General features: G+C 34.5%; 1 protein-coding gene across 1 annotated transcript; it reads left to right on the top strand.

Annotated features, from left to right (window-relative positions):
* The first annotated feature begins 457 nt into the window (after positions 1-457).
* On the top strand, positions 458-25682 carry rbm38 (RNA binding motif protein 38). Its single transcript, XM_051096240.1, has 4 exons — positions 458-996; positions 7373-7496; positions 14273-14327; positions 23878-25682. Exons 1-4 carry the CDS (start codon positions 787-789, stop codon positions 24191-24193), a joined length of 705 nt encoding a protein of 234 aa, XP_050952197.1. The 5' UTR covers positions 458-786; the 3' UTR covers positions 24194-25682.

The raw sequence follows: 25682 nt of genomic DNA, 5'->3' as shown, positions 1-25682 counted from the left end.
TATTTTGCATGTTTACTTAAATATATTCCATATGTTATATAATATATTCCATATTTTACATTAATGGAATACGTGAGATTAAATTGTTCAACACACTGAAGAAGGCCTTGAACCTAAACGTGTTTTGTCATTCTGATGACTAAAATAAAACACACTTAGGTCCAAGAAACAAACACCTATAACAACAATACATTGATATACATTGGCTAATGGTCCTATTTTAATGGATAAACATGTTGGTTGTAAAAGAAAATGGTTGTTAAACATATTAATAATCAAGTATTAAACAAAGTACAAGCCAAGTGTTCATATATTGCACAGTAGTCTACCTTCAAAACCACACAGAAGACTCAAAGCCACAGTTTCTTCAGAGTGCCAGAACAAAGGCAGGTGCAGTTTGGAAACAAGGTGAGGCAGAGGCAGAGGAAGGGTCTGTAAGCGTCACAAATAGGAGGAGGGGTGTATTTCACCAGCATCGCATTGGATGTGGAGGCAGGAAGGTGTGAGCAGCGCTACATGTGCTGCTGTAGCTGAGAGAGCTCCAGTCAGTCCGTCACCTGCCGTCAGTGTTTCTCCGATCATGGACTAGTGGAGTAACGTTAGTTTGGCACATGACGGAAAGCAACGGGAACCACAGTTGTTTATCCAAGCCAAAGGACTATAATCTACCTCGCTGCCTTCGCACCCATTGTAGAGTAGCGTCAGAGTCGTTCGTTATTTATGTTTATTTATATTAATTTATAACGCGCGTCTTTCAATCTACACTGCACTGAATTTCGCGCCCCGATGCTTTTACATCAGTTCGTGAATGGGACGTTGGAAACGATGTATCCCAGTATTCAAAAAGACACGACTTTCACCAAGATCTTCGTCGGCGGTTTGCCGTATCACACCACGGACGCGTCGCTCCGAAAATACTTCGAGACTTTCGGCGACATCGATGAAGCCGTCGTGATAACGGACCGACAGACGGGGAAATCCAGAGGATATGGCTTTGTAAGTAAAATACAATGTCGTACAGAAGTTGTTGTTCTTTTAGAAATGTTCAATATAACTCTCAACAGCTTTAAAAATTACGGCGAAGAACAATAGTTTGTTTTTGTTGGTTTACTCAGGGCGGACACATTTTACTAAGCGTAACGTTTAAGCAGTAACGTTAAATCGGCAGTGTTTGTTATTATCACGGAAGTTTTGAAAACATAATTGACCGTTGAAGAATTACAAACGCCGTTGTGTACATGAGCGCTGTGTCCGATTCGTCAATGAATTGTTCTTGAGAGTCGATTCGTTTCGAACCGGTAAACAAAACCATACTGAACGGTCAAGTGATTCACTGAACCGAAAAACTTCCGACCCGTAATGAGCTAAAGAACTGTAAGTGAGCATATGTTTTGACTTATTACGACAAAATATTACTTGAATAGCATAAATGTTACAAATGTGACCCTAGACCAAAAATAAAACGGTCATAGGGGTCCATATTTTTGAAATTGAGATTAAAACATCATCTAAAAGCTGGGTAAATAAGCTTTCCATTGATGTATGATGTATGATTAGATCAGTATTTAGCAGAGATACAACTGTTTGAAAATCTGAGGGTGCAAAAAAACCAAAATATTGAGGAACTCGCCTTTAAAGTTGTCCAAATGAAGTTCAGAAATCAGAAATTAAGTTTTGATATAATTACGGTAGTAAATCTACAAAATATCGTAACGGAACTTGATCTTTACTTAATATCCTAATGATTTTTTGGCATAAAAGAGATAATTTTGACCCATACTATGTATTTTTTGGCTATTGCTACAAATAGCCCGTGCTACAGGGTCACAAATATGTTTGTTCTAGACTTTTGTTTGATACGTATACAAAACAGAGTTGGTTTTATTAGCATAACAAGTGATCGTTATTTGAAGCGAACTGTTCAAAAGAGTCGACTCGCTGAAGTGAATCGAACTTCACTTGAACGTGTCGCTCTTGCGCGTGCGGTCTCCAGGTGACAATGCAACCGTCGCGTGCCGTTGGCGCATGTCTTTGTTACAGTTCCGATGAACAAAAGCCGGTCGATGTACAGTAGAAACTCCCGCGGCACAATGAACTGCATGTCTTTTATGCTATCCATCATGGCTGTGAATTGCCCTAAAGCATAGCCACAAATGATGATCTGTTTGCTTACTATGAGCCCTTTCTAATAGGCCTAAATGTTTTTCCACCTAGTCCGATTTAGTGCTGAAGGATCTTAAATGTAATCCTTAGATATTGCGAGCTTTTCAGGGGCACAATATGCTCTTACATTGCATTGCTCCACAAGTGTGTGAGTGTGATGTTGAGAGTCACATGTGTGACCGTAAGTGGATTATTTCTAAAAAAGCATGTCATCAATTATCTTCTTAGCCTCTTGGATGAAGTTTGAAAGAAAGGTCTCAGATTTCTGCGAAGTGGCCTCTTTTAAATACTTGTTTTAGGCATTGTAAGTGGAAAGCGTGGTCCGGTCCGAGGGTTTATCTTCTGCGATATGCTGCAAGGCCAAACTCTGCTCACTTAATACGGAGGTTATGAGGGGCCCGGAGGAACGGCCCTAATGAGTGTTCAGCCAAAACACATCTGACTGCATTTATAATATCAAATGAGTGTTTTCCTGTATTTTCGTTATTCTGCTTTCACAGTACCTCTTTGCATATACAAAACTTAAAAAAATGACTTTGTGATAACATGGTGAAGTGATGTTATCATATGGTAATATCATGGTACTTTGAATATGGTTTTTTTTTTTTTTTTTAAGTATATAATTATATGGTAGGTTTTACATCAAAGTAACTAGAATAAGGTTATTTTTATAGATTTTTTTTATTTTATTTTATTATTCTTTATTTATTTAAATCAGCATTAAAGTCTATACAAGGATATATATATATATATATATATATATATATATATATATATATACTTTTTTTAGTACATAATTATTTATATAATTATATAATAGGTTTAACATTAAACATTAAATAGAACAAGGTTATTTTTTTCCTTTTTTACTATTATTTATTTATTTTCACATTTTTTCAATGCAAAAATTATGAAAGCTTGTTTCTGTCATAAAAAAGATTAGTGCAACTTTTTATGTTTTTAATTTTTTAACTTTTTAATTTTTCTTGCAGTTCTGAGGAAGATGTCATTTCAAAATTCAGAATTTTTTTCTTGCAATTCTGAGAAAAGTCAGAATTATGAGATGTAAACTCAGAACTGTGCGATGTAAACTAAAACAAGTCTGGGAAGAAACAAAGTTTTGGGATCAAAAGTTGCAGTTAACATTTTTATTGAGAATTTTATCTCAGAATTGCAAGAAAAAGTCAGAATTGTGTGATAAAAGTCATAAATGTTTATTTATTTATTTAAATTCTGTGCTGGAAACGGTCGTCCACTACAATTGTAAAAATGTCAAATTAATTTTCTAAAAGTAGTATTAATATTTTTTTTTTAAATTACGTAATTACTTAAGTAGTATTAAGTTTCTAAAAGTAAGTCAACAGTAAAACATTTTTCTTTTTTTTTTTCCTTTTGGTTTTGGGATGAAATATGATCTGCACATGTTGACAGGTTTTGTGAGTTTCACTCATATAGATCTATTTTTCTCGCGTCTGTGTGCATTGGCACAGAACTGTATCGTGGTTTGCCTTCAAAAGCAGTTGGAAAGCACAGATAAGACCACACAGTTTCACTTCATGCTTTTTTTTTTTTTTGGCATGTCATCTGCTAAGGTGTAAACATGCACATTAGATAAACCGAAGGGGGGGGTGGGGGTGGGGGGGGCGATGAAGGAAATTACAAAATAATAATAAAGTATGAGAGGGCGACAAATTTCGGTGGCTTGGTCGTAAATGATAGTCCTTAATATCCTGGCTGATACACTCCCTGTGTGGGAGGCCTTGTCTTAATAGCTGTATTCTGGAATAAGAAAAAGAGGGAGGGTTAGCAGAAGAGTTCCCAGAAGATTACAACACAACCCTAATGTTTTCCCAACACGCTCACTGAGGCTTGTCGCCTCATTTACTAGCCTGGTTTTGCGACTACTGGGATAATAACATGGTCGCAGCTATGTGTGTGTGTGTGTGTGCTTGTTTTGCTCATGTTCAGTCCGAGACACTCTCCACACAAGGGCACTACAGAAACGAAGCGTATACACTCTGGTGTTTACCTGACAGAAACCAGATCCCATGAATTCTCCTCCTAACCGCTCACTCCGCTACTGCTCTGGCTGTATTTCTAGTTCCACCAGCCCTGGGGATCACAGCTGCCACTGGGTCTCCACAGGGTGGGGCATTTGTGTATGTGTGTGTGTTTGTAGCCATGAGCAGCTCAAAGCTAATATTGCAGCACACTGGAAGAGCATTTGTCACACAGACCCGAGCTGTGAAAACAAGTCAGCAGTTGAGGCTGCTTAACCGCCTTACTAAAATACCCATAAAATGCTTTTACTTAAGCAAACTGGCATGGTGTTAATGCAAAGCTTGTATTTGTAAGATTCATTTTAAGATGAAACCCAACTTAAAAGAGTTCAAAAGACTATTTTTGACAACATAAACAGTATAAATTAATCCGCAGTGTTTTGTCTGAGGAGGCAAGGGAGGCAGTGTCTCAAAAAACTGGATGAGAAAAAAAACTGTAGTACAAAAATAAAACAATGCCAATATTATCAGCTTGGTGAAATTTTAGGTAAATCTCCCTCTCTGTGATAAAGCAATAAGCCCTAGAAGCTGTGGTTTACAGTGAATTTATAACAACTAAGAGGTGTTGTTAGGCACATCACAAGCAGTGTGCCTAAAAGCCTCTTAGCTGTTATAAATTAACTGTAAACCATGGCTTCTTGGGGTTTACTGATTTTATAAAACAGTTATTCCATATACATAAAGTTTCACAACATAAAACAGAGCAAATAAAGTGTAATGATATTAATAACATAATTCTTCCGCCAAACAGTGCAGTTCCTCAGAAACGGTTGTGGTTGCAACAAAGTGGTTGCGAGCAACACACAGACGTAAATAAAGGTGTATGTTTGTAGAGTAATTTACAACAGCTTCGAACACGGCTCAACCAATCAAAATCAAGGATCAGAACTATCCGTTTTATAATAAATATTTACAGAGCTTTGATGAGTGATGATCTGAAAAATTAAAAAAACAGTTAAAAGTTAACTATTAAAAGAAATAGCTGAAAATAACTTTACAAATAAAATATATTGTTTAAATTGTTACTGATTGATGTATTATTTCGGAATAAATGTAAAATGCTTAAAAACACTTGATGAGATTCATACATGGCTTTAATAAATAGAATATTAATTACATTGTTTTATATATATATGTAATGTAAAAATCATAAATACAATATTTATTAATTTATTAATATAAAATATAAAAAATGTGTATATATGTGTAAATTGTACTTATATTGTCTTCTGGGAGACATGTAAATATTTATGTAGCTTCTTGTAAACAAGATTGTCTTCTCTAAGAATTAATGAATTTACAAAATTTAAAAAAAAATCGCAAGAAACAATTGGAGTTTTTTTTTTACTGTGTACTCAAACAAACTCGTGAAGTTTGTTTTTTTGTTTAGAAAGTTGTATTTGGGTGTTTCACACTTCAAAATAAAATTTTATCTACATATAACATTCCCCGAGCAAGTTATAGCCATTTATTACAATATTGTTATAGGTGCTTTTCAGTGAAAAAGAGGTCTATTTAGTTTATTGACAATATAGATGTGTTCAAAAATGTTTGGGAAGAAAAGTAAATGGAAACAGTATTATGTAATAACAAAACAGCAAAAAAATAAAAAATAAATAAAAAGTGCATTTTTTCAGAGAAATATATTTTCAATACAAATGCAAACAGTGCAGAAAGTAGTGAAAATAATTGCACAAATGGTCTTGTGCAACAAATATACAAACAGTGCAAATGATTCACAAACTACACACAAAATGAGAGAAAAATATACAGTACAACAGGAAAAAAATTAGTGCAAATGATCTTTATAAACTATATAAGAAGAATTACCATAATATAACAGCCAAATGGATCGATCCGCTGGCTGTATTCCGCGTTTTACCTGGACAGCGCATAGCCACATGAAAACAAATTCCAGTGCGTTATCCGTTATGTACAGCTATTTCATCCTTGTTTTTGTTTTGTTTTGTGTCAAAGTGCTCTGTCGTGTGTGTTTCTACACTGTAAAAAATAAAAAACATGTTTGTTGAGTCAGCTTAAAATAATTTGTTACCCTGCTGCCTTAAAAATTTAAGTTCAGTCAACTAAAATAAGTTTAGTCAACTGGAAATGTTAAGTTGTACTAAGTAACAACTTAGATATTTGTGTTTGCTAAACTTAACAGATGGGTAAGTGACCCTGCTGCCTTAAAATTTTAAGTTGATTCAACTCAAATCTAGTTGTCACTTAGTATAATTTAACATTTCAAATTGAATAAACTTTTTTTGAGTTGACTGAACTTAAAATTTTAAGGCAGCCAGGTTACAAATTATTTTAAGTTGACTTAACAAATTGTTTTTTACAGTGTATGCTTTATCAGAGATTGCTGTCATGCAAATGTGTTATTTTGTGTTTGCTTTCATGCATGCACAATGTACTTTACTTTCACTTTGAGTTTGTTCAAATTTCCAAAGAAACATGCTAATTGGTGAGTGGGAATCAGTGTCAACAATCGTTCCTGCTTGGCTGAGAGGAACAAAATGCATTGGTTTCCTCTGACAAATCAATGCGATCAAAATGTGATGACGTAATCACATTCATATCAGAGCCTTTGAATGAGAATGTTTGTCCAAATGAGACAAACATGATACAAGAAAAAAGTGGAGAATCTTAGCGGTGCTTTTTAAAGCATTCAGATTGGATGAGCCGTTCAAAAGTTATTAAATATTTAAGAACAATTGTTATTTTTAGCCGAGGCCGGCTGTCTCGGTCTTTGAGGGTTAATTTGTATTTGTATTTGTGTTGTATTTGTTTTTACACCAGATATCGGTTCTAAATATCAATTATCGGTCTACTTGATCTGTAGTAATCGTATCGGCATCGGCCCTAAAAACACATATCGGTCCACCTTTACTTATAGTGTACGCTAAAGATTACATTATCGTTTGCAAAAACGTACACTTTGAAATCTGTTTTCAAAAGTTTGCATTTTCAGACTGCATGTAAATGAATGGCCAAAACGGTTTTCAGTTTTGATTTGCATATGGTGTCATGTAAACGCCCCCTAAAGCTCAGAGAGAGCTTGTAAAATGGTAATATAGAATTATATACAATAATGCAAACATTTATTCATAATGTGTTTGTATTTCATTTCTCTTTTTCTTCTTCAGGTCACTATGATAGATAAAAGTGCCGCTGAGAGAGCTTGTAAAGATCCCAACCCTATTATTGATGGACGCAAAGCTAATGTGAACCTGGCGTACCTCGGGGCCAAACCACGCAGCCCACTGACAGGTAAATACCAGACGCAATCTTTAAACTTGCTCAAAGTAGGGTACTTATGTTTAAAATCCTATAGTTGTCTATTGTTCTGTCACTTTCAAAGGTGAAGTGTGTAATTTAAGCACCATAGAAATGCAAGAATAATGACTGTTTTCAAACGTGTTTTCTGAACACTCCCCCGTCTGCCGTTGGTCTGTTCCAAACTCAGATAATGTTGCTGTGTTGGGCTGGTCGGATGTTCAAACGAACAGAGCAGTGTTTTGAAAGTGATTTATTCTATTTATTCAATTCTGTTGCGATTAATAAATTATAAACTTCCCCTTTAAGAATTCTAAAGCTTTTTTGGCCTTATATGGAAAAGCAGTTGTTGCAGCTTTTTCTTGTTGACACTTTCGCCGTGGATGATTCATACTGGCAAGAAACTGATGTATGTTTTTATCGTATCCTGCTCTCAGTATCATAATAATCTTCCGTGCTCGCACACAACTCTCTTTGGCTGCTACACACAATATCACACTTATTTTAACGGGTTGTTTGACGGGTTAAGCCTGTCAAGAATTTGCTGCCATGCTGCATTTGCATCTCTGCATGTGTGTGAATGCATTAGCAGAAAGTGATATATGTTCAGTCAGTTCACTCGTCTGTCTGTTCATTCGACCTCCAACTTTGCATTTGTGTGTGTGTCTGTTTCGTGGCTGATATGTCACAAAGAGGAAGGGTATTGTGAAGGGAACCTAAAGCATGTACACCTGTCCTAACATACACTATATTCACACAGGAAAAGAGGATATTTTGGCCCCTGCTCTTGTTCTCGTCTAAACATGTTTGAAACGGCAGGCCTATATCACTCTGTCTCTCTGTCTCTACTCTGCCGTTGCAGCGATCGTCACGTGACTCACGCCTCGATTTGCTGAGCTTTTTGTTTTTTTTGTTTTTTTTTTTTGTCAGGCTTACATGCTACTCTGGGAAACATATTGTTAAAGCATGTTTTAGTACAAGAGTGAATGACAAAAAATGATGTCCGGGATCATTAAGGAGAAGCCTTATTTAAAAATCTAGTTAAAATACAATGCCAAGATCTTAAAAGCATATGACATTTTATAAACACTTTTAATAAACAACATACTTTTTAAAAATATTTCTATATAGCTTAAATTTTTTTTTTTTTTAGTAATTTTAGTACTTCAGTGTAAAATTATTTTGTTTCTGTTATTTCACTGATTTATTTTCGGTTTAAGTTTAAAGTATTTTTTTTTTAATATGTATTTTATTTCAATGATAATTAATGATACACAATGATAACCCATCATTAAATAAAGAAATCTTAAAAATCAAGTTAAAAACAATAAATAAATACAAGTGCCAAGTTCTTGAAATCTTAACAATGTGGAAATCAATATTTTTGTTTTATATTTTGAATATACTTTGGTGTACACAGTGTAAACATTATATTAAATAATAATTGTTTAACTGTGTATATAAATTTTATATAGCTTTAATTTATTACTTATTTCTGTTTTTTTAGGTGTTTTTATTTAAAAACTTTTAATTTTTTACTTCTGTCAGTTCAGTTAGTTAAATTGTTTTATAAGTTATATTATAATTATTATTTTTTAAGTTAAATTATTTTATCTAATATATATTTATATTTTATTTCATCTTAAATAAAAATGCAATTAAATAAAATAAAATGATTAAATAAAATGATTAATAGGTAATAAATAATAACTTATAGTTTTAGTTAGCACCTATGTTCATTATACCATGGTTTGCAGATAAATATTTTTGCAAATTATAATAATTGTTAAAAGACAATATTTATATACAAGTTATGCCATAGATTTAATAATTAATATTAATTCATAACTTTTTAATTTGTTAAAATATTGGAAACACTTTACTTAAAGCATTTATGTGTAATGCATTATATAGTGTTATTAGAAGGTAATGCATTATAATTATTCATAATGTGCTTTGTAATGCATTATATCTTGTCGTAAATAATTATAGTGTAACCATAAATTGCTAAGTATTTTAATGTAGTAACCATGGTTATAATTATTCATAAGATTGTACAATGCATTATAATGCATTAAAACTACTTTTATAATACATTATATATAAAGGCTTTAAGGAAAGTGTCACCAAAATATTAGGACCACCTATATTTTGATAAAAAATATCAAACTTAAATGCAAGTCATAAATTAAAAACATGCAAAAATATTTTATAAGGTGCATTACAACACATAATTAATGCATTAAAACTACTTTTATAATAATTAATAATTATTATTATAATAATTATTATACATAAAGGTTTTAAGTAGAATGTTACCAATATATTTGGACCATCTATACATTTTTGTCAAAATTAAATGCAAATCATAAATGAAAACCTGCTCAGTGTATTCTTGTCATTTTTCAATATAAACTGCATTTTTTATGCTTTTTTTAATAACATTGATCCAGACACAAAAATGAATGTTATGTCACTGACTCGTAATGAACATAAATTTGAAAGAAAGAAGCTTCTTGGTAGACAAAGAGAAAGACGAGTTGAATTCTGTTCACCATAAGGTTTGTGTAAAGGGTAAAGTGTGTTTATGCAAATACCGCAGAAGAGACTGTTGAGCAGGGCAGTTGTGTGTGTGTGTGTGTGTGTGTGTGTGTGTGTGTGTTTAATGGGCATCCAGGCGAGAGATGTTTCTGATCTGTGTCTGGGCAGATACACTGTTACGCTGGAGAACAGACAGCCTGGAGTTTCTCACATGAGTGACTTCATGAGACAGGATGAGAGGAAAAGCAGAAAAAAAACAAAAGTGCATACTGGGTGAATGAAGAGAATGAGTGCCAATTAAAGCCTAAAAAGTGTGCGGCTGTGGAGGACACAGAATTACAAGTGTGCATCATGAATGTCAAACACAGGGCAAGCAGAAAACTGGAGAATGAATGACTCAGTAAGAGAGAAAATGTCCAGAGATGATAGTGAAATAATTATGTAGTGTTTGTCATCTGTTCCATTTCTGCTGTTTAACAACCATAAACCTTAATTTATTGCCAAGATGTCTTAAAGGAGTATTCTGGGTTCAAAATGTTAAATGAAGCACCGTTGACAGCATTGACTCATTGCTTATTTTGTAACAAACAAACAGCACATGTTCAGTAATGGACTCACAATCAGACAAAGGGTTTAAAAGCAGAAATGTGCAGTTTATAGTTTTGTGAAGCTGTGTGGCCGTGATCCATGGCCATTGTATAGAATGACATCAGGTAAAAATACCAATGAAAATGAGTTTTTGGGCAAACTTGTGTACATTTACATTCATGAATGTTAATTATTTTACCAAAATGAGAAGGATCATACAGAATGCAGGTTTCTTATAATTAGTACTGACCTGAATAAGGTATTTCATATAAAAGACATTTACATATAGTCCACAAGAGAAAATAATAGTTGAATTTATAAAAATGACCCTGTTAAATAGTTTACATAGACTTGATTCTTAATACTGTGTTGTTTCCTGAATGATCCACAGTTGTGTTTTTTTGTTTAGTGATAGTTGTTCATGAGTCCTTTGTTTGTCCTGAACAGTTAAACTGCTGCTGTTCTTCAAAAAAATCCTTCAGGTCCCACAAATTCTTTGGTTTTTCAGCATTTTTGTGAATCTGAATGCTTTCCAACAATGACTGTTTGATTTTGAGATCCATCTTTTCACACTGAGGACAACTGAGGGACTCACATGCAACTATTACAGAAGGTTCAAATGCTCACTAATGCTTCAGAAGGAAAAACTATGCATTAAGAGCCAGGGGGGTAAAAACTTGAAGAATGAAGAATGAAGACGTGTACATTTTTTCGTATTTTGCCTAAATATATTTTTTTTCAGTACTGCCCTTCGGGAGCTAAAGAAGATACTTACATGTTTCCTAGAAGACAAAATAAGTTAAATTTACCTTGATCTTCAAATTCAAAAAGTTTTCACCCCCCCGGCTCTTAATGCATAGTTTTTCCTTCTGGAGCATCAGTGAGTGTTTGAACCTTCTGTAATAGTTGCATATGAGTCCCTCAGTTGTCCTCAGTGTGAAAAGATGAAAATATCTTATTCAGGTCAGTACTAAATAAAAAGTAACATTAATTTTGTATGATCCCTCCTATTTTGGTAAAATAATTAACATTCTGCAGATTCTGCAAGGTGTATGTAAACGTTCAACTGTATATAATAAATTGCAATTAAATTATTTGAAAATGGTTCAATATGGAATAAAAATAACTTGTTGAAATTAAATGAAATAAAATAAATGAATAACTTTGAATAATGAATAATATGAATAATAACTTTAATTGTGAACTAAATTAATTAAACTAAAATTTCCAAATTTATTTTACATAATATGTAATGAATTAAAATTTAATTATTTGAAAAAATTAACTTTTTAAAATGAAATAAATGAATAAACAATCAGGAATCAGGCGCTGGCATTCTCATACATGTCAAAATAAGTGTTTTTTATAAAAAGTGTTTTTGAGGGAAACATTTTTCTCCATATAATGGACTGATATGGTGCCCCGAGTTTGAACTTCCAAAATGCAGTTTAAATCCGGCTGTAAACGATCCCAGCCGAGGAAGAAGGGTCTTATCTAGCAAAATGATTAGTAATTTTCATAAAAATAATAAAATTTTATACTTTTTAATGCCAAACACTCATCTTGTTTTACTCTCCTTGGACTGTTTTTTTGTTCCGGTTCATGACAGTTAGTGTATGTCGAAAAACTCCCATCTCATGTTCTCCCTCAACTTCAAAATCATCCTATATCGCTGTTTTACCTTGTTTGTTAAGGGTGTTTGATCTTCTTTGCATGTTCACTTTGCAAAAACTGGGTCGGTACTTCTGCAATGATGTAGGATGATTTTGAAATGATTTTTGAAGTTGAGGGAGAAAATACGATTGGAGTTTTTCGACATACCCTAACTGTCTTGAACCAGAATACACAGAGTTCAAGAAGAGTAAGACAAGACGAGCGTTTCAGATTAAAAAAGTATATAAATTTTATTTTTTAATGAAAATAACCGATCGTTCTGCTAGATAAGACCCTCCTTCCTCAGCTGGGATCGTTTACAACCGCATTTGGGATCGTTTGAAGCCGCATTTAAACTGCATTTTGGAAGTTCAAACTCCGGGCACCATATCAGTCCATCATATGCTAAATTATGCTAAAAATCCTGAAATGTTTTCCTCAAAAAAAACATAATTTCTTTACGGCTAAAGAAAGAAAGACATGAAAATCTTAGATGTGGACTTCTGCTTTAAGCAGATGAATTCCTCATTATGTTGTTTATATCAACTCTGTTCTGTCCTTGGGTTTTGAACTGACAGGGTTAGTAAGTGATTTTATCACAGTAGTTTCATGTTAACACATATAATAAGGTTTTGTTGCTATATTTCCTAAACAATGTGTTTTGCCACTTAAACTCCCGTTATCAATCAATGAACATTTGTTAATTTTTACAAACTGAGGGACAAGTTAAAATTGTTTTCTTTGATAAGTGAGATACACAACTGATAGAGGATCATTTTAAATTTGGATCATTCCTGTAAATGAACAGTTTACCCAAATAACATTACTTAAAGGGGTCATCGGATGCAAAGTTCACTTTTACATGCTGTTTGAACACTAATTTGTGTTGGCAGTGTATGTACACATCTACCCTATAATGATTATAATCCATGCAGTGGTTTTTAAGTAATCTGTAAATATAATATTCCCTTTTTCAGATCGAGTCATTCTCAGATGCCTGTCGTTGTGGCGTCACACCAACAGAGGCCGCTCGCACAATAGTTGATTAACATGAGCGTTTTACCTCAGATCAGCTGTAACAGTCCAACCTCCATTGTTTCGTTGCCGGAGCAGGGATGTAAGTTAGACAAGAATATCTCAGATTGAGCGATTGAGGTGTTGTGTTGCTGGATGTAATAATGAACGTAGTGGTCGTCATTTACTCCCGACATCTGAGCCGCTGAAGATGCAGTGGATTACATTTGTTTGTGAAGGGAATGTGCCTCCCGATCTACATAAATGCATCTATGTTCACGTGAATCATTCGTGATCCAGCTTCACTTACAGCAGAAGTGAGTATAAGGGTTTTTTTTTTATGAATCTTTGCGATCGTCTTTCCTAATAAAGTGCTAGTTAGCAAGTTTAGCGGCTAAACGCGGCTAAAGTAAACAGGCTCATCACTCCACAGAGAGAAGAGAGGGGCGGGGCGAGCAGAGCTCATTTGCATTTAAAGCAGCCTCGACCAGAATGAGATGATTTTTGCAGAGCTGTTTTTGGCAAGGTAAAAAGGGTGTTGTTTTACACAACCATTGAGAATTTTTAACCAAAGTATATTAGAGACTTTTCATTAAGACCCTAAAGAATCATATCAACTTGGAAAATGGGCATCCGATGACCCCCCTTTAAATTATAACAGTTCATAGTGACCTGTAAAAATCCATAAAGGACAAAAAAAAAATAAACACCAAATGTATATGTAATTTTAGATTAAAGACATGAAGCTTGAGAAAAGCTTGAACACCTAACTGTTTTTGTTCACAGTATGAAAGTCAGTGGGATCACTTGATTTTTCACAAATATATTCTTTTGGGCTCCACGAAATGAAGAGTTTAACTCTGTCATCTGTAATTAAACTCTGTCGTCATTTGCTCACCCTCAATTCTGGGTGAGCTGTCCCTTCAACTCTCATACCCGGATTTTAATCCCTTGTTTTCCTCTTGTTGTCACAGGATACTCGACTGGAGTACAGCAGGTTCATCCAGCCCTGATCCAGAGGCAGTATGGGTAAGCATCTCTTCTCATTCTGCAAATGTCAGGGGTGAGGGAGGACCGTTTGGGCATAAATAACACGAAATCCTAGCACGACCCCTCAGAACCAGTCCTGTCAAAACTGCAGTTTCATTTAGCCTAAAACTGTCAGTTATTCTTAACAATCTGGCTTCTTCCGCTGCTCTCTTCTCTCACACATCCCGTCTCAGTCAGATCTGAGGACACGAGCCATGAACGTTAGCGCAGCTCTTCCTCAGTATTTTTTGTTGTCGTGTGTTTACAGTAGCGTCTGCGGTTTATTTTCATCTTTCTGCCTCCTTCCCAAATTCTCTCTCGTACTGTCACTCGCTCTCGGTTTCTCTCTTTTTACTCTCTTCCTCTTTCTGCATTTCCCTCTTGGTTTCTCTCTGACAGCGTTTCTCTTTCTTTTACTTTCTCGACTCTCTGTCTCTCTTCCCTATCCTGTTTGACCTGTTTGTCTGTCAGTTAGGTCACCACCTGCCTCAAGTCTGGTAACCAGCCAGGTGTTATGCAAAACAAACCTTCATCTCTCTCTTTCTTTGTCTCTCTCTCTGTCTACACACAGCTTTCTTGTTCCCAATCCCAGCCACACATACTCGCCCACATCTGGGTTGTATTTCACATATATTTCAAAGTAATAGTTCATTAAAAATATATCACCGTTTACTTGCCCTCATGCTATACCAAACCCATATTTTTTCTGCACAAAGGTAGATCTTAAGTCATGAGGGCCACAGTTATGATTGTTAGTACATAAGGTACTTAAAGCTTTCTGAAGCATGACAAACTTCTTCGCAAACTTTTATGGAAAATATAATGGGTTGAGATGCATAATTTCCCTAAGATGCTCAATTTTAATTGTTTAATAATTTTTTTGGTAACACTTATAATAAGGGTTATTAGTTAACATTAGTTAACTACATTAGTTAATATGAACTAAGAACGAACAATACTTCTACAGCATTTATTAATCTTAGATATTGTTAATTTCAGCATTTACTAATGCATTATTAAAATCACAAGTTGTGTTTGTTAACATTAGTTAATGCACTGTGAACTAACATGAACAAGCAATGAATGGCTGAATTTTTACTAACCAACATTAGCAAATATTAATAAATACTGTAATGTATTGTTCATTTTTTGTTCATTTTAATACATTAACTAATGTCAACAAATCACACTTTATTGTAAAGCGTTACCAATATTTTATGATTTTGAAAGAAGTGACTTATGCGCAACAACGTAAAGTAGTAGTAAATACAGTTAAATAGTAATATTGTGAAATATAGTATTATTAGTAATATGTGCTAAAATTATTGTTATGAATGTTATGGTACTTTTTCGTGCTGTTTGGAGTTTGACAACTGTCAATAGAAAGAGGTGCATATATATTTGCACCTCTTTCTACCTCGTTATATATTCTCTTATTAATAATTAGAAGAAAATTATAATTATAATAACAATAATAAATAATATTAATAATTAAAATAACAAAAATGAATACACTACCTTTCAAAAGTAGAAGTCTTTGAAATAAATTTACACTGAAGGACAAATTAAATTAATTGAATAAAGTCATTAATAATGTTATAATGATTCCTAATTTATATATAAGTATTTAAATTTTTTCTTTGTTTAAATCCAGAAAAAAATCTGTATCACAGTTTCCACAAAAAAATTAAGCAGCACAATATATATAATTTTTTTAAAAATGAAGATGCACTATATATATATATATATATATATATATATATATATATATATATATATATATATATATATATATATATATATATATATATATATATATATATATAATTTTTTTTACTTTTGAAAATCCTTATATATGTATGCATGTTTGTATGTATCACCATTTCCACAAAAATATGAAGTAGTAGTAACTCTTACAATGTTTTTTTATAATAATCTGAAATGTTTCTTGCACAGCATATCAGCCTATTAAAATGATTTCTGAAGGATCATGTGACACTGAAGACTGGAGTAATTATGCTGAAAATTCAGTTTTGATCACAGGAATAAATTACATATACGGTATATCCAAATAAAAAAAAAAAACAGTTATTTTAATTTGTAATAATATTTCACAATATTACTGTATTTTTGATTAAATATGCTGCCTTTTTGAGTAAAAGAGACAAAAGAACTTACAAAAACATCAAAAAATCTTACCGACCCCAAATGGATGTTTAGTTTCTTTAGTTTTTAGTTTCTAATAACTGTTTGGTCATTGTGCTAAAAAAAAACACAAACAGTACCAAAGTTCTGCAAATTGGACATTAAACATACAGTCAATATTTGATGTACCGATCATAAAATGAAATACAAATACAGTTCAGTCACTAGCTGAATTTTACACATGTGAATCTGGTTGTAGAAGAGAGGTTGTAACTCTTGTTACTAACCAATCTCTGTGTGTACAGAGTGAGATTTAGCGTTTAGAAGAGCAGTGAGTGCTGTATTTTGTGTACACAGCCTGTATGTCTTTTTAAGTTAAAGGGTCTTGTTCATCATTAGGGGTCTCTATTTAAAGTCTTTTGTTTGAACAGGTGTCTTGTACCCATTGTGGCTCTGTTCGCAATGTCAGTTAATAGTGCTACTGATCATTAACCCTACTCATTAACTTCCTCTTAGAGACAGCCATAGTAATAATGCTAATAATAATAATAAAACATATCAGAGCAGAACTTAACACTGCTACTGTAATGGCCAACAGACTGCAAACAACAAACAGACCCACAACAGCATGTTAGCTGAGGGCTATCTGAAGATGTTAACAGTTAGCATAAGGCCTGATTAAAGAAATACTACAACAAGAAATGTCAATTCTGTCATCTAATCACCCTCATGTTGTTCCAAAACTGTAACTTCCTATAGAAAGTTGAGCAATGAGCTCCAAAAAAAAAAAAAAAAAAAAAAAAAACATCAGATTTCATTGACTTTCATTGTATTTTTCATGCAGGTTTGGAATGACATGAGTAAATGATGGATTTTTATTTTTCAGTGAACTATATCTTCAAGGTAACTAAAGAGATTATCAGTTCTGATTAGGATGTGAGAGTATTTCTTCTAAACAAAGCATCCATTGTCAGTTTTGCTATATGAGACGTGCATTGGTTTATCACTACTCAGTTAGCTCAGTTATTGAGTAGCACGTCCTTGTTGAGAGGAAGACGTCTCCTGCTGTTGTTCCGGGTTGGCACTCTCGCCATCTGTTGGCTGGCATTAGAGGGATTTTTCCCGTCTGGGGAGAAGGGTGTTGGTGTTGGGGCTTTCTGAGGTAGGAGGCTTTAGCAGGGTGCTGGAGATGGGGATTACAAAATGCGGAGGGTGCCGCTGACAAACCCCCTGTGGCTGGGGGTTGGGTGTTGGCTAGGAGGTCTGCAGGTTTAGGGAGCTCTGCTGAACCAGCACAATGAGGATCAAACTACTTGAGCATCTCAGATACACATACACGCTCAAGTCTCTCCTACACCGCCCGCTTGTCATGTGCCTCAAACCTAATATACATTTACTGACATTTGACCTTTATCACTTGGTGGTGACATTCACACCACTGTACCAGCTAGCAGCCATGTGACATTGTTGGTAACCCTGTATTTTTATTTAAGATGCATAATGTATATTGATTCATGCAAAAAAAAAAAAAAAAAAAAATCATTGTTTTTAATGTTTTTTAAAGAAGTCTCCACTTTTTTTGTTAAATCAAAAATACAGTAAAACGGTAATAACTGTAAAACATTATTACATTTAATATGACTGTTTTCTAATGTAACATAGTTTAAAATGTAATTTATTTCCATGATATAAAAGCTGAATTTTCAGTATCATTACTCCAGTCTCCAGGGTCACATGATCCTTCAGAAATCATTCTAACATGCTGATTTGCTGCTCAAGAAACATTTCTTATTATTATCAATGCTGAAAATATTTGTGCTGCTTATGTAATTGTGGAAATTGTGATACATTTTTATCTTTGATGGATTCAGATTCTGTGAAGAATTTGATTTTTTTTTTTTTTTAAATGAATAGAAAGTTTAAAATAACAGAATTTATTAGAAATAGAATTTTTTTTCCAACATTATAAGTGCTATTACTGACAATTTTGATCAATTCCTTGCTGTGGAAGCCAGTTTATACCACTGAATAAAAAATACTGACTTTTATCTCATAATTGTGTGATATAGACTGGCAATTGTGAAGAAAAAAAGTCAGAATTGTGTGATATAAACTTGATTTAATGACTTTATAACTCACTCACAATTACGAGTTTGTCACAAAATTCTGAGAAAGAAAGGCAGAATTGTTAGAAAAAAGTCAGAATTGTGAGGAAAACAAGTTGCAACAATTGCAAAGGTGCATGATATAAATTTTGATTTCTGACTTTATAACTCACAGTTGCAAGGTTATATTACACAATTCTGAGAAAACAAAAGGCAGAATTGTTAGAAAAATGTCAGAATTGTATAACAAAAGTCACAATTTCAAGATTTGCAGAACTGCATGAGATAAACTTGGATTTCTGACTTCATAACTCACAGTTGCGAGGTTATATCACACAATTCTGAGAAAAAAAGGCAGAATTGCAAGAAAAAAGTCACAATTTCAAGAATTGCAGAAGTGCATGATATAAACTTTGATTTCTGACTTTATAACTCACAATTGTGAGGTTATATCACACAATTCTGAGGGGAAAAAAGCAGAACTGTTAGAAAAATTCAGAACTGTGAGGGAAAATAAGTCAAAATTGCAAGAATTGCAGAAGCGCATGATATAAACTTTGATTTCTGACTTTATAACTCACAGTTGCAAGGTTATATAACACAATTCTAAGGGGAAAAAAACTGAATTGTTAGAAAAAAGTCAGAATTGCGAGGGGAAAAAAAGTCAAAATTGCAAGATTTGCAGAACTGCATGAGATAATACTCATAATTCTGACTTCATAACACTTTACAATAAACATTAACATGAACTAAGATGAACAATATGTCTACAGAATTGATTCGTCTTAGTTAATGTTAATTTCAACATTTACCAAAGCATTATTAAAATCACAAGTTCTGTTTGTTAACAATAGTTAATGCACTGTGAATGAACAAGAACTAACAATGAACGACTGTATTTTTATTAACTAACATAAAGAAAGATTAATAAATAGTGTAATAAATGTCTTGTTCATTGTTTGTTCATGTTACATACATTAACTAATGGAACCTTATTTTACACATTTGTGATGTTTTTAGGGTTATGCATATTCATTTCAGACATTTCAGCCCTACATTGTCATGCAAGTCCTCTTTTCAGCAGCGCTGCATTTAATTAGAGTGACGTGACAAGGGTGGCCCTCTCCCAGATTGCCCCCTACACTAATTCATCAGTAATTTAATGATTGCGCTATTTGTTTCTGTATTTGCCTGGTAAGATATGACCTTTAAAAACCCCTCTGTCTCTTCCTGTCTCTGCCCCACACCCAACAGCTGGGGCTGCTAAAAGTGATATTCTGCTCTGGGCATGACGGCACGACCTAAGATCATTCGTCCTTCCTCTTTGTCGTCATAATTTGCTCTCCCTTCCGTGTCTCTTCAGTTCTCTTTGTGCTTCTGTCCTTTTTTTCCCTGTCATGCACAGAAGCAGCAGCTTCCTGCATCCCCAAAATCATCCTCAAAAATGACAGATAAACACTCAAGCATACTAATATATCAATGTGTTAACAGTTTTTATGTTTACATGGAATATTGCAGTGTTTACTATAGTCAGAATTTTAATAGGGAACAAATGTGGAGTGCTGGCATTCATGATTGAAAAACCACTGTTTTAAGGCAGCTTTCTAATGAAGTTGTAGCCTCATTGTAACCATGCAGTTAGAACATGAGGATGAGTAATTAATAAAAGAATTTTCATTTTTTTTGGGAATTTTCATTTTTGGGTGAACTATCACTTTAAAAGTTGCAAAGTAACCCAAGAAGATCTTGTAGATTCTTTCCTTGTATTCACGTACATTTGAGTGAAACAAGCTTTAAAAAATTAAAATAAAAATAAAAAATGGAGACGGATGATTGGATGAAAGCTGATCTGAATGTGAGGTCAAAAAAAACAAAGCATGCATAAACATGCATCCTTTTCACAAAAAGATGAAAAAAAAAAATGTATACCCCTTATTTTTCTAAGCAACTCATTATAAAGGCTCCAAGACCCAGTAAGTTTATCTAAAGGTTAGAAAGCTGTCTATGTAGGCAGCACAGAGCATGTACTCATTTCCAACTAATTTGTAGCAATCAGCTCGCCCTACTTTGTAAGTCCTCACACCCTTGTCATCTTTGGTCTTTTTTATTTTGCCTCGTCTCTGTTTCTCTCTCTCCTCCTCCTTGTCTCTCTCAATCCCTGTATTTCCCTGTCTGCATTAGCGTTTGCTAGGATGAATAGGGTCAGTAAGGACGGCAGACTCAGTTGATTTGCCTACTCCACAAAGCCACTGTCAGTCCCTATAAATCATCCTTCAGCCCAGGACGCCAGCGAGGGACTGGCAGGCGAGTGACACTGCAGCTGTGTATATGCTTGTGTATGAAGGGAAGTGTATGCTGCTGCATATGTGTGAGCGTGTTCAGCTGAGTATGAGGATGTTGTCGGCTTTGTTTTTTCAATATTTTGAGCTCAGTGTCGACGGGCCCTCCGGGTTCCTCTTTGTTTCTGAGAGAGGCTTGTGGGTCTGAGCTTTGGGTGGCAGCCTTCAGTCTCTCTTTCTCTTTCTGTAGTAGTTCAGTTTGCTCTGATGTTTGGCTGTGATATCATCAGGCAGAAACTCATGAGAAATATTAATGAGGTCAGTGAGCAGGTCAGAGTAGCTGCACTAATAATAATACACCATGTTTATTCATGTTACGGGTACATTACACTGCTGTTCAAAAGTATGGGGTCAGTAAGATGTTAGAAGTAACAAGGATGTGTTATATTAATCAAAAGTGACAGTAAACCAAAACTAAGCTCAGTAAGTTTCAAGTTTCCCCATCATGCAATAGATGCAAGACCTCAGATGGGACCCATGCTCATATGTTTTGGTTTTCCCTTGAGAGTTTTGGAAGAATATATTTTGGTGATACTCACACGTTTTTGAAAAAGGTATCAGTCCAGATTTTGAACTGGCTTTGTTTGGATGTTCTGATTCTTTATTAGCATTGACACACTCTCAGCGATTTCCTCTTATGTTCGATATAGTGGTGGCTATAAGGGTGATCCTGATGGTTTCGAAGTAGAGCTGAATGATCAATCGAAAAGTAACCGAAACCAAAATTCAAAAACTCTAACCAACATAATTTCTCCATGTCAGTTATTTCGGTTTTTAAATCCTGTTAATACTTTCCCATTACAAACATGCTACCACACGTGTAGTCGGTGCTATATGGGCGTGCATGACCATTGTGTTTGCATCTTTTGCAGCGTAGGCGTTTCTACGATGGCGATTTAGTGCCACGTTTAAAAAAAATGCCCCAAAAAAAAATCTAAGATTACGAGATCAGAGTCGTAATATTTTGAGAATAAAGTCAAAATATTTTGAGAATAAAGTTGAGAATAAAGTCATATTTTGAGAATAAAGTCGTAATATTTTGAGAATAAAGTCAAAATATTTTGAGAATAAAGTCAAAATATTTTGAGAATAAAGTCAAAATATTTTGAGAATAAGGTCTAAATATTTTGAGAATAAGGTCTAAATATTATGAGAATAAAGTCTAAATGTTTCGAAAATAAAGTTGAAATGTTTCGAGAATAAGGACTAAATATTATGAGAATAAAATCAAAATGTTTCAAGAATAAAGTCAAAATTACGAGAATAAGAACTAAATATTATGAGAAGTCATTGTTTCAAGAATAAGGTCTAAATATAATGAGAATAAGGTCTAAATATTATGAGAATTAAGTCAAATTGTTTCAAGAATAAGGTCTAAATATTATGAGAATAAAATTTGAAATGTTTCCAGAATAAAGATAAAATTACGAGAACAAGGACTAAATATTATGAGAATTAAGTCAAATTGTTTCGAGAATAAGGTCTAAATATTATGAGAATAAAGTCAAAATGTTTCGAGAATGAAGTCAAAATTCGAGCAAAATTCAAGATGTTTGTATGGAGCAGCATTTACTGTGACACGGGTCACTCTGAGACACTGAAAACAGCGTGTAAATGAACACAGTGCTGCGCTTTACTCTGAAACACGTAGCACCTAGGATGTGCCCGAATAATGAATCCATATTTGGAAAGGCATGGAAAACGACTAACATGTTCTAAGGAGCCACTAAAGGGACATTGTTAGCCGCTTGCTGTTCCATAACAGTGCATAAAATTTCACTTACCACATAAACAGAGTAAGGAGAGATGACTGATAAGACGAATGGCGAATGATGACGAATACAGCGAATGATTTTTAGATCCTGAGCACCACTGACAAACCTTCATGTGATTGTGAATCTCGAAAGTGAAAGTAAAACTTGAGCGCGCATTCAAAACTGATTTTAATGATCCATGTATTAAAGGAGAAGTCCACTTCCAAAACAAAGATTCACATATAATGTACTCACCCCCTTGTCATCCAAGATGTTCATGTCTTTCTTTCTTCAATTGTAAAGAAGTTATGTTTTGAGGAAAACATTTCAGGATTTTTCTCCATATAATGGACTGATATGGTGCCCCGATTTTGAACTTCCAAAATGCAGTTTAAATGCAGCTTCAAACAATCCCAAATGCGTTTGTCAATAAGAAAGAAGGGTCTTGTCTGGTGTAACGATTGGTTATTTTAATAAAAATAATACAATTTATATACTTTTTAATGCCAAACGCTCATCTTGTCTTACTCTGCCTGGACTGTTTTTGTTCCGGTTCATGACAGTTAGTGTATGTCGAAAAACTTTGAAATCATCCTATATCACTGTTTTACATTTCTTGTTAAGGGTGTTTGATCATCTTTGCATGTTCACTTTGCAAAGACTGAGTTGGTACTTCTGCAGCGATGTAGGATGATTTTGAAATTATTTTTGAAATTGAGGGAGAAAATACGATTGGAGTTTTTCGACATACCATAACTGTCCTGAGCCAGAATACACAGAGTTCAGGGAGAGAGTCCATTATATGGAGAAAACTGCAGAAATGTTTTCCTCAAAAAACATAATTTCTTTACGACTGAGGAAAGAAAGACATGAACATCTTGGATGACAAGGGGGTGAGTACATTATATGTGAATCTTTGTTTTGGAAGTGGACTTCTCCTTTAATAGTTTATATACAATAATTTATATACAGTATAATTACCCAATGATATAATTGCAAGAGAAAGCTGTGAAATATATTATTCCTCCCGTCTTGTATTTATTCCCTTTAGGAGTTCTGTAGCGCACACTTCCTTTCCGAACACGATATTCGGAATCGGACAAATTATGACAGTTGCACTAAGCCCTGTCAAGATTCTGCTTTTATTTCAATAATCCTGCAGCTCTAGTTAATAGTTAACTCTCTCTGTCTGTGTTTATCTTTGCAGACTCAGCCAGCCGTATGTTTACCCTCAGGCCTTCCTGCAACCCAGTCTGGTTCTGCCGGCACAGGTCACCTCCACCGCCACGACCCCGTACCTTGACTTGAGCACTGCCTACACTCAGTACGCCTCCTCGGCCTTCGAGCAGTATCCCTACGCCGCCTCGCCAGGCTTCCTGAGCTACATGTACCCTCCAGGCACCCCTGGGCCCTCCTCTGCCACAAACACGCCCGTCCCCACACCCATCCCCTCCATCGGAGGCGCCCCTAGTGGAGCCTTCATCCAGATCCCTCCCCATCAGCTGCACGCTGACCGCCTGTAGAACAGGCCACAGGGACCCACGGAGTATGCTGAAATTGCACTAGAACATCATTTTGGGACAGGGAACTGTGACCTGATCAGCCTGAGACTGGGGTCGAATACAAAGGGCTTTGGGATTTTTTGCTTTCATCATCCCTAAGTTTATGGACTTTTAGTCTGACTCTTTATTATTGTCATTATTGGTAGAAGATTGTTGAATAACCAACGTTAGATGAATAAATGGTGGATTGCAGGGTTGTAATTCAGACGGATTCAGTGAACGAGAAGAAATGAGAGGTTATGCACACAATAGCGTTCAAAAGTTTGGGGTCTGTAAGATTTTTGTCTCTTATGCTCACCAAGGTTGTATTTATTTCATTAAAAATGCAGTAAAAACTAAAATGTTATTACAATTTAAAATAACTGCTTTCTGTTTTAATATGTTTTAAAGTATAATTTATTTCTGTGATGTAAAGCTGGATTTTCAGAACTTTTCAGATCTTTACGAAATCATTCTAATATGCTGATTTGCTACCTGAAGAAACACTCCTGATTCAGCTTTATATGGAAACATTTTTAAGAATTCTTTGAGAACAAATAGAACGTTTTATGAAACTATAAATGTCTTCCACTTTTTTCGATTTAATGCATCCTCGCTGAATAAAAGTATTAATTTCTTTCAAAAAACATTCCTGACCTCGATCGTTTGAACGGTAGTGTGTACATACACCACTGAGAAAGATAAGTTAAGGATGGATGGTGTGCATCTCTGCAGGAATATCTGTTAAGCACAAAGCCTTAGAGACTTCTCCATTTTTTCTTTTATCTAGCTGTTCTTATGACACAAATGTGCTTCCCTCTGAGCGAAAACGTGAATTTTTTAACCAGACTTTTTCCAAGAATAGATAACTTTTTTAGAAATGTAGCATTGCAACGGATTTGTAATTCTGCTTATCACTGTGTATCACCTCTGTCAGATGTCTCTTCCGTCCCTGTAGTTCCTCTTTCCTCAAGATTCCCCGCAATCTTAAGTAGCTCCACATAGATTGTAACAGCATTAATCCAGCATTCAGTAACACGTGGATTTGAGATGCGCTGTAGCTCGCCTGTGAATAAACATGAGGAAATAGACATTGAAACATATTGAGTATTAATCATGTTCTAATTCTGTTTCATCTGCTTTTAGACTCTGTTTTGGTCTGCTGAAAGGACAAACGATAGAGTATTGTGACAAATGTCAGTGGTTGCTTTTGGTATCGCTCCACGCATGACACTACAGGACAAAATGCCAGCAGGAACATGCAGGAAAACTTGAGAAAAGTCTTGATTGATGGGATGTTTGGACACCACGAGAGGACATTTTGCCAGGACAATCTGTTTGTTTTCACAAGAGCAGTGTTGTCATTAATCTGCCCTGAGACACTCAACTCAAAATATGAAAAAACCTTACAGTGAAAGCCATAAGACCAGAACATGCAAAACAAGTAATAAAGTCAATTTGCAAAAACTGA

Source organism: Labeo rohita, chromosome 23 (assembly GCF_022985175.1).
Source record: "Labeo rohita strain BAU-BD-2019 chromosome 23, IGBB_LRoh.1.0, whole genome shotgun sequence".
In the NCBI taxonomy this organism is placed as follows: domain Eukaryota; kingdom Metazoa; phylum Chordata; class Actinopteri; order Cypriniformes; family Cyprinidae; genus Labeo; species Labeo rohita.
Note: the sequence above shows the minus strand (reverse complement) of the source record. Positions and strands in the feature narration are given on the sequence as shown.

Bases quoted from the DNA above. Each gene is read 5' to 3' on its own strand.
- rbm38 (XM_051096240.1), top strand. From the start codon at position 787: ATGCTTTTACATCAGTTCGTGAATGGGACGTTGGAAACGATGTATCCC. The intron at 997-7,372 runs GTAAGTAAAATA...TTTCTTCTTCAG, and splicing joins AATCCAGAGGATATGGCTTT to GTCACTATGATAGATAAAAG. The intron at 14,328-23,877 runs GTAAGCATCTCT...TTATCTTTGCAG, and splicing joins CTGATCCAGAGGCAGTATGG to ACTCAGCCAGCCGTATGTTT.